This window comes from Nansenia antarctica (assembly GCF_963989245.1).
Source record: "Nansenia antarctica genome assembly, chromosome: 5".
NCBI lineage: Eukaryota > Metazoa > Chordata > Actinopteri > Argentiniformes > Microstomatidae > Nansenia > Nansenia antarctica.
This window is the reverse complement of record NC_137690.1, coordinates 2,358,681-2,368,680: the sequence shown is the minus strand read 5'-3', so window position 1 is coordinate 2,368,680 and position 10,000 is coordinate 2,358,681. Positions and strand designations below refer to the sequence as shown.

Here is a 10,000-nt window from a genome sequence, read left to right as displayed (position 1 = left end):
GGAGACACAGTGCTGGGGGGTAGTAGATGTCTCAGGAGACACAGTGCTGGGGGGTAGTAGATGTCTCAGGAGACACAGTGCTGGGGGGTAGTAGATGTCTCAGGAGACACAGTGCTGGGGGGTAGTAGATGTCTCAGGAGACACAGTGCTGGGGGGTAGTAGATGTCTCAGGAGACACAGTGCTGGGGGGAAGCAGATGTCTCAGGAGACACAGTGCTGGGGGGGTAGTAGATGTCTCAGGAGACACAGTGCTGGGGGGTAGTAGATGTCTCAGGAGACGCAGTGCTGGGGGGTAGTAGATGTCTCAGGAGACACAGTGTTGGGGGGGTAGTAGATGTCTCAGGAGACGCAGTGCTGGGGGGTAGTAGATGTCTCAGGAGACACAGTGCTGGGGGGTAGTAGATGTCTCAGGAGACACAGTGCTGGGGGGGTAGTAGATGTCTCAGGAGACACAGTGCTGGGGGGTAGTAGATGTCTCAGGAGACGCAGGGGTCAGCCATGATCTTCCTTGCCCTCCTCAGAGCCCTGGTGTCATGCAGGGAGTTGAGGGAGGGCAAGGGACAGCCGATCACCCTCTCTGCTGAACGTCGCACCCGCTGCAACTTGGCCTTGTCCTTGGTCGTTGCAGCAGGGAACCAGGTGATGATGGAGTGGGTGAGGATGGATTCTATGATGGCCGTGTAGAACTGGACCATCATGGACCTCGGCAGCCTGAGTTTCCTCAGCTGCCGGAGGAAGAACATCCTCTTCTGGGCCTTCTTTGTGAGGACCTCGGTGTTCTGCTCCCACTTTAGGTCCCGGGAGATGGTCATGCCTAGAAAGCGGCATGACTCCACGGAGGCCACCGGGGTACCTCCCAGCGTGATGGGAGGGGGCAGGGCTGCTTTCCTTCGGAAGTCCACCACCATCTCCACTGTTTTTAGAGCATTTAGCTCCAGATTGTTTAAGCTGCACCATCTCTGCAGCCCCTCGATCTCACCCCTGTAGGCAGATTCGTCCCCCCCGGAGATGAGGCCCACCAGGGTGGTGTCGTCTGCAAACTTCAGGAGCTTGACCGAGGGGTGGCGGGAGACACAGCTGTTGGTGTAGAGGGAGAATAGTGCTCAGGAGACACAGTGCTGGGGGGTAGTAGATGTCTCAGGAGACGCAGTGCTGGGGGGTAGTAGATGTCTCAGGAGACACAGTGCTGGGGGGTAGTAGATGTCTCAGGAGACACAGTGCTGGGGGGTAGTAGATGTCTCAGGAGACACAGTGCTGGGGGGTAGTAGATGTCTCAGGAGACACAGTGCTGGGGGGTAGTAGATGTCTCAGGAGACACAGTGCTGGGGGGTAGTAGATGTCTCAGGAGACACAGTGCTGGGGGGTAGTAGATGTCTCAGGAGACACAGTGCTGGGGGTAGTAGATGTCTCAGGAGACACAGTGCTGGGGGGTAGTGGGTGTCTCAGGAGACACAGTGCTGGGGGGTAGTAGATGTCTCAGGAGACACAGTGCTCGGGGGTAGTAGATGTCTCAGGAGACGCAGTGCTGGGGGGTAGTAGGTGTCTCAGGAGACACAGTGCTGGGGGGCAGTAGATGTCTCAGGAGACACAGTGCTGGGGGGTAGTAGATGTCTCAGGAGACACAGTGCTGGGGGGTAGTAGATGTCTCAGGAGACACAGTGCTGGGGGGTAGTAGATGTCTCAGGAGACGCAGTGCTGGGGGGTAGTAGATGTCTCAGGAGACACAGTGCTGGGGGGTAGTAGATGTCTCAGGAGACACAGTGCTGGGGGGTAGTAGATGTCTCAGGAGACACAGTGCTGGGGGGTAGTAGATGTCTCAGGAGACACAGTGCTGGGGGGTAGTAGATGTCTCAGGAGACACAGTGCTGGGGGGTAGTAGATGTCTCAGGAGACACAGTGCTGGGGGGTAGTAGATGTCTCAGGAGACACAGTGCTGGGGGTAGTAGATGTCTCAGGAGACACAGTGCTGGGGGGTAGTGGGTGTCTCAGGAGACACAGTGCTGGGGGGTAGTAGATGTCTCAGGAGACACAGTGCTGGGGGGTAGTAGATATCTCAGGAGACACAGTGCTGGGGGTAGTAGATGTCTCAGGAGACACAGTGCTGGGGGGTAGTAGATGTCTCAGGAGACGCAGTGCTGGGGGGTAGTAGATGTCTCAGGAGACACAGTGCTGGGGGGTAGTAGATGTCTCAGGAGACACAGTGCCGGGGGGTAGTAGATGTCTCAGGAGACACAGTGCTGGGGGGTAGTAGATGTCTCAGGAGACGCAGTGCTGGGGGGTAGTAGGTGTCTCAGGAGACACAGTGCTGGGGGGCAGTAGATGTCTCAGGAGACACAGTGCTGGGGGTAGTAGATGTCTCAGGAGGAGCAGTGCTGGGGGGTAGTAGATGTCTCAGGAGACACAGTGCTGGGGGGTAGTAGATGTCTCAGGAGACACAGTGCTGGGGGGTAGTAGATGTCTCAGGAGACACAGTGCTGGGGGGTAGTAGATGTCTCAGGAGACACAGTGCTGGGGGGTAGTAGATGTCTCAGGAGACACAGTGTTGGGGGGGTAGTAGATTTCTCAGGAGACACAGTGCTGGGGGGTAGTAGATGTCTCAGGAGACACAGTGCTGGGGGGTAGTAGTAGTGGTGGTCTAGTGGATAGTGAGTTGGACTTGTGATCGGAAGGTTGTGAGTTCAAATCCCGCCTGAAACCACACCACTACTAGTGTGCCCTTGAGTAAGGCACTTAGCCCTCAGTTACTCCAGGGGGGAATGTCCCTGTAATTCGTAATTGTAAATCGCTTTGGATTAAAAGCGTCTGCTAAATGGCAAAATTATAAATTATTATAGTAGATGTCTCAGGAGGATACAAACTGTATACTGTATGTGTTATAAGTGTATGTGTTATAACTACGTGTTATAACTGTCCTCAGGTTCATTAAGCTGTATGACAGGAGAGAGGAAGAGAAGGAGAAAGAGAAAGAGAAGGACACCAGCAGGCAGGGGGAGGATGACAGAGAATTCCTACGCACCTACATGGACACTCTGAAGGATAGAGGTATGGAGGGGGGGAGGAGGGAGGGAGGGGGGAGGGAGGGAAGGAGATATGGAGGGAGGGAAGGAGGTAGGGAGGGATAGAGGTATGGAGGGATGGGAGGGAGGGAGGTATGGAGGGAGGGAGGGATGGAGGTATGGGAGGGAGGGAGGAGGGGATGGAGGTATGGGAGGGATGGTGGGAGGGAGGGATGGAGTTATGGGAGGGAGGGAGAGAGGGATGGATGGAGGGAGGGATGGAGATATGGGAGGGAGAGAGAGAGAGAGGGAGGAGGGGGTGGAGGTATGGAGGGAGGGATGGTGGGAGGGAGGGATTGAGTTATGGGAGGGAGGGAGAGAGAGAGAGAGGAGGGGATGGAGGGAGGGATGGGTGTCCTCTGTCATGCTGTGTCCCTGTGCTGCCCTGAGTCACTGTGGGGGGGGGGGGGGTCCTCTTTGCAGAGGTGGCCCCCTGCTACACCACCAAGGTGTCCTTCTCATGCCTGCTGTAACCGTGGCGACCAGGACCTCCCGTAACCGTGGCGACAAGGACGAGAGAGAAAGAGGAGGACAAGAGGGGAAGAGAGGATGAAGGAAGACAAGAGGAGGACGAGAGCGGAAAAGGGGGATGAGAGAGGAGAAGAGATGAAATGGGGATGATGAAAGAGGATGAGAGATGAAAGGGGGATGAGAGAGGAGAAGGGATGAAAGGGGGATGAAAGAGGATGAGAGATGAAAGGGGGATGAAAGAGGATGAGAGATGAAAGGGGGATGAAAGAGGATGAGAGATGAAAGGGGGATGAAAGAGGATGAGAGATGAAAGGGGGATGAGAGAGGAGAAGAGATGAAAGGGGGATGAGAGAGGACGAGAGATGAAAGGGGGATGAGAGAGGATGAGAGATGAAAGGGGGATGAGAGAGGATGAGAGATGAAAGGGGGATAAGAGAGGAGAAGAGATGAAAGGGGGATGAGAGAGGAGAAGAGATGAAAGGGGGATGAGAGAGGAGAAGAGATGAAAGGGGGATGAGAGAGGATGAGAGATGAAAGGGGGATGAAAGAGGATGAGAGATGAAAGGGGGATGAAAGAGGACGAGAGATGAAAGAATGAGGAATGGTATCAAACACACACACACACACACACACACACACACAGTGGTGTTTGATAGCGTTCCGTTCCATGCCTTACAATGAGCCCCGTCCTCCATGCCTACCTCCTCCAGCCTCCCCTGGTATGCTGTATGCTGGTATGCTGTATGCACTTTGATTTATTTTTGCATCAACTGCGTTTAAAAGAATTATGTTTGCAATCAGAGTTGTGTTTTTTTAAACGGGGACCTGTTCTGTGTTCAGTTAGTTAGTTGGTTAATTAGTTGGTTAGTTAGTTGGTTAATTAGTTAGTTGGTTAATTAGTTAGTTGGTTAATTAGTTCAGCTCTCCTAATGCGTGGTCCCTCAGCTTCTCTAAACCTGTGCTGTATGACATCATCACCTGTCCTTTATGACATCACCACCTGTCCTTTATGACATCACCAGATAGGTTTGAATCTCCCTCTCAGCTCAGTTTGGGCATGCCCAGGTTTCACCAGGGGGGTATTCCATCAATCTCGCTAAAGGAAAATCGAGGCTTATGATAAACTTTGTGAGACGTAACAAAACATCTGGGCTTATTTTTGATGCATTTTGCAAAATCTCACAAGAGTTATCAAAAATAAGCCTGGATTTTCCTTTAGGGACGTTGATGGGACACCCCCCAGGGTCTGAAAGGCTGGTTGTGTGACTGAGGTTGTAATACGTATGTATTATATATATATATAATGATATTATACGTGTGTATGTGTATATGCTGTATGTGTTGGTGTGACGTGACCAAACACTTGTTGCAACAGTGAAACGGAAGTAGGATGGGGTTGTTGGGGCTTTTTTTCTAAATATTTTCTCAAAGGAATGATTGTCAGTGTGTGTGTGTGTATTGCCTGAGGGCTAGATTCACTCAGCATTTGCACCCGTTCTTTAAACACTGATGTGAAAGCTAGAAAGTAACGTGACGTTTGACTGAAGCTCAGTGGTTTTTTTTTTTCTGTTTAGAAACGAACGTGTGCAGACTTGGGGGGTGTCCCATCAACGTCGCTACAGGAAAATCCAGGCTTATCTTTGATATAATATAATATAAATATAATATAATATAAATATATTATAAGCCTGGATTTTTCTTTAGCGACGTTGCCGGCATACCCCCCAGGTCCTGTGGGTCTGGGATGCTGTGACTGTTTATTATTGTGTATCAGTAACGGGTGAATAAAACACTTACAACATGTCCCTGTTGGTCTCCAGTCATATCAACATGTCCCTGTTGGTCTCCAGCCATATCAACATGTCCCTGTTGGTCTACAGTCATATCAACATGTCCCTGTTGGTCTACAGTCATATCAACATGTCCCTGTTGGTCTACAGTCATATCAAGAGCAAGTAGGGCCACCAGGGGAGGCTGGAGGAGGTAGAAATCGGAGGACGGGCTCATTGTAATGCGTGACACACACCACTCTCCTCATTCTGGTCCATGAATCACAATGAGCCCGTCCTCCGATTTCTACCTCCGCCAGCCTCCACAGAGGTCCATTTCACCTTCCACATGTGGTCAGCGAAACCATACCCGTCATAAGATGCATTAGCATGATTAGACACAAGCAGATAATATTGTGTGTATTATTATTTTTTGCAACGATGAACAATACCCAGAGAGCTCACCCCAGGGAAGAGAGAACCGAATGCAGAAATAATAAAAACAAAAACTTTTTTTCATTTTTTAAAAACAAACAAACAAGACAACCGATTTATTTGGAAACATTTTGACGCCTTAAAATGTTGAACAACACTGGCGCCTGGAATTGGCACTGGACCGACACCTCCCCCCCCCCCGCCCCCCGGGCCTCAACCCCCGCCCCCCCAATCCCCGCAGTGCTCAGTACAAAAAACAACTAAAACCAACGTCATAAACAAGACAGGTCATCACCAACCGCTAAAAAACCTTCCAACAGAATAAATTTGACATGCAAACTCACATCGACTGACACAGAACTACACGCATGCAAAAACAAGTCTGTTATTTTTTTTTCTCTCTTTAAAGTTGAACTGACGTTACACACGGGAAACAGCACGACAGTAGTGTAAAACGCTGACCCCTGACCCCTACGCTGTCAGACATGCTGGCTGCTGCCAGTGTCCACACACACACTCCACCATGGAGGTGAGGAGGTCATGGATGACGTCCCCACACCCACACACTCACTCCATCATGGAGGTGATGAGGTCATGGATGACGTCCACACACACACACTCCACGCACGCACGCACGCACACACACACACACACACACACACACACACTCCACCGTGGAGGTGAGGAGGTCATGGATGAAGTCCAGGTCAGTGGATGGACCGCTGAGGGTCTTGCATTGTGATCCAGGTGCATCTCAGCAATAATAATACTACTGCTGCTGAACTCCCAAACCAACCACCGGAGCATGGGGTCAGGGAGCATGGGGTCAGGGGTCGGTTTGGGGGTTCAGTCTACTCTACATTGCAGTTACCAGGAGGCCATGTTTGTGCGTGAGAGTGACGGTAGCGCAGCTGTGAGTCACCACTAATACAGCTGCTCAGAGGCAGCAGACAGACAACAGCCGCTGGACAGCTCAGACGACGACAACAACAACAACAATGTCATATGTGCTGATTGACATCTCATTTAGATGAGATGATATATTCACTGTGAAACTATGACATCATCAGAATGCGTCTTCTTTCTGCTTACTGCTACCCACAATTAATTGTGATATTCCAACAGGACATTTGGTTGTCAGACCACACACACTCTCTCTGGCTGAATCTGAAAAGTCTCTCCTTAACTCCTCACGTCCCCTTCTCCTCAACTCCTTCTCCTCAACTCCTTCCCAGAAGACATCAGAGGAGATGACATCATGGCCTCCCGCATGTTTGGACAGGGGAGAGAGGAAAGAGGAGAAGAGAGAAGAGAAGTGTGGGAAGAGGAGAGAGGGAAGTGTGGAGAGAGGAGAGAGGAGAGAGGGAAGAGGAGAGAGGGAAGAGAGAGGGAAGAGGAGAGAGGAGAGAGGGAAGAGGAGAGAGGGAAGAGGAGAGGAGAGAGGAGAGAGGGAAGAGGAGAGAGGGGAGAGGAGAGAGGGAAGAGGGAAGAGGAGAGAGGGAAGAGGAGAGAGGGAAGAGGGAAGAGGAGAGAGGGAAGAGGAGAGAGGGAAGAGGAGAGAGGGAAGAGGGAAGAGGGAAGAGGAGAGAGGGAAGAGGAGAGAGGAGAGAGGGAAGAGGAGAGAGGGAAGAGGAGAGAGGGAAGAGGAGAGAGGGGAGAGGAGAGAGGGAAGAGGAGAGAGGAGAGAGGGAAGAGGAGAGAGGGAAGAGGAGAGAGGGAAGAGGAGAGAGGGAAGAGGGGAGAGGGGAGAGGAGAGAGGAGAGAGGGAAGAGGAGAGAGGAGAGAGGAGAGAGGGAAGAGGAGAGAGGGAAGAGGAGAGAGGGAAGAGGAGAGAGGGGAGCGAGGAATCCTTTCAATACTTTTGAGATTCGGCCCTTGATTAGAACGTTCTGGTCACCATCTACCAAGCGCTGAGGCACGTGAGACTGACAGGCAGGAGGAGTGTGTAGGTAAGGGTGAAGAACAAGGGAGAGAGGGGACACCCATGTCAATCTGTCAAGTTGGCATGTTACAAGAGGCCAATAACAACGTAAAAGAATGTGATTTCCTGTTTTGTGTTTATAGTTATATCATTCATTCATTCATTATAATGTTAGTTATGTATCTTTAGACTTCAGATTTGTGTTCCAGACAATAAACATATAACAATAGCTATAGATATCTATACTATTAGGTGGTTAGGAAGAGTAAAATCAGTATATATAATTGTCTAAGCAAAGTAGGATGATACAAACACTTGTGTAAAAAAAAAAAAAAAAAAAAAAAAAAAAAAGAGATCTTTACAAAAATAGCGTAGAATATGTGCCAGGAGATGAGTAAAATGAGAAACGATAAGAACAAACATCTCTGGAAGACACGACAACGGTAACACGTGAATGACGGGTGGACTTCAGCAGAGGCTGGTGGAGGTAGAAATCGGAGGACGGGCTCATTGGAATGGAATGAAGAATGCTATCAAACAATGTGTTCCGTTCCATCATTCTGTTTCATTCAGTACAATGAGGCCCGTCCTACGATGTTCTACCTCCACCAGCCTCCCCTGGTCTCAGAGACAGTGAGACCAGTTGGCATATACAGGGCCACCACTTTAAGGAGGATATGTCTGTGGCCTAAATGAACCTAATACTTTGATTAAAAGCAAAAAGGAATTGCTGCAACTATGAAAAGAAACATGAAAAGTATTGGGGGGGGGGGGGGGAGTCTTCTCAAGATCACCTCGGTAACGAGATACACTTAATACAGCGTTATAGACAAGAAAAAAAGACATCAATTCAGACTTTTCTTTCATGTTTACAAAATACGTTGTCCTCCTCCTCCTCCAGCGTTCAGCCCGATTCCCCCGACAGAGCGAACGACGATCGAGACGCGGACGCTCTCCTGAGCTCTTCCTCTTTCCCAAACAAAGTGTAATTTGAAACCACTAACGGTACACTGAAGCAGAGACACAACAAGAGTCCAACAGACTCCAACAGAGCAGCAGAGCAGCGGCTCTTCCAGGAAGCCGTCCCATTAATCAAACGAGAGCTGATCTATCTGAGTATCTAGTCTCCGGGTTAGAAACCCTCCCGCCGACGCCCCTCCTCCTCCTCCTCCTCCTTCTTCTTCTTCTTATTCTTCGTAAAGTCTGTGAGCGACGTAGACGCCTCGGCGGACCGTCCTCCTCCTCCTCCTCCTCTCCTCTCCTCGCCACCGCCGCCCTCCTAGGACGTCTTCACCAGGTCGTAGACGTAGATGTGGAAGTCGTCGTCGAACTTGATGAAGTAGACGGAGGGTTTGGCGTCCACCTGGTGGATCACCATGCCAGTCCGTTTGCCTCCGTCCTCCTTGGCGTACTCCACCTGCTTCCCCACCAGGCTGTCCACCACCTCCCCCGGCTCCCGCTCCGCTGGGGGGGCGTCGTCTAAGGGGGGGGGGGGGGGGGGGGGGGGGGTAAGAGGAGGGGGGGGGGGGGTGGAGGAGGGTAGAGGGAGGAGAGTGTCATACTCTGTAGTCTGCTGCAGGAGGTGTTTGTTGGTATGACGTGATACCTACCTACCTACCTCCCTCCCTCCCTCCCTCCCTCCCTTCCTCCCACAGTCATCTGTCTCCCTCCCTCCCTCCCACAGTCATCTGTCTCCCTCCCTCCCTCCCACAGTCATCTGTCTCCCTCCCTCCCTCCCTCCCTTCCAAACACAGTCATCTGTCTCCCTCCCTCCCTCCCACAGTCATCTGTCTCCCTCCCTACCTCCCTCCCTCCCACAGTCATCTGTCTCCCTCCCTCCCTCCCTTCCTCCCACAGTCATCTGTCTCCCTCCCTCCCTCCCTTCCACAGTCATTGAGCTTAGTTTGTGAACGGCGAGAGAGAGAGAGACAGAGAGAGAAAGAGAGAGAGAGAAAGACAGAGAGACAGAGAGAGAGAGAAAGAGAGAGAGACAGAGAGAGAGAGGGAGAGAGAGAGAGAGAAAGAGAGATTGAGAAAGAGAGAGAGACAGAGAGAGAGGAAGAGAGAGACAGAGAGAGAGAGGAAGAGAGAGAGAGAGAGACAGAGAGAGAGAGAGAGACAGAGAGAGAAAGAGAGGAGAGACAGAGAGAGAAAGAGAGAGAGAGACAGAGAGAGAAAGAGAGAGAGACAGAGAGAGAGAGGAAGAGAGAGACAGAGAGAGAGAGAGGAAGAGAGAGAGAGAGAGAGACAGAGAGAGAAAGAGAGAGAGAGACAGAGAGAGAAAGAGAGAGAGAGACAGAGAGAGAGAGGAAGAGAGAGATAGAAAGAGAGAGAGAGAGTACTTTGAG

General features: G+C 51.1%; 2 protein-coding genes across 2 annotated transcripts in view; one reads left to right on the top strand and one right to left on the bottom strand.

Annotated features, from left to right (window-relative positions):
* The window catches only part of lrrc2 (leucine rich repeat containing 2), a gene marked incomplete at both ends in the record, with an annotated part of 21,754 nt that extends 18,225 nt beyond the window's left edge, over window positions 1–3,529 (top strand). Inside the window, 2 exons of the mRNA XM_080532907.1 lie at window positions 2,918–3,042; window positions 3,447–3,529. Of these exons, the coding sequence (XP_080389033.1) occupies window positions 2,918–3,042; window positions 3,447–3,529 (208 nt within the window). The remainder of the gene's footprint in view (window positions 1–2,917; window positions 3,043–3,446) is intronic.
* A 5,402-nt stretch (window positions 3,530–8,931) lies between these two features.
* Window positions 8,932–10,000, bottom strand: part of LOC308158461 (spindlin-1-like) — a gene marked incomplete at its 3' end in the record, with an annotated part of 11,792 nt that continues 10,723 nt past the window's right edge. Inside the window, exon 5 of the mRNA XM_080532088.1 lies at window positions 8,932–9,131. Within this exon, the coding sequence (XP_080388214.1) occupies window positions 8,932–9,131 (200 nt within the window). The remainder of the gene's footprint in view (window positions 9,132–10,000) is intronic.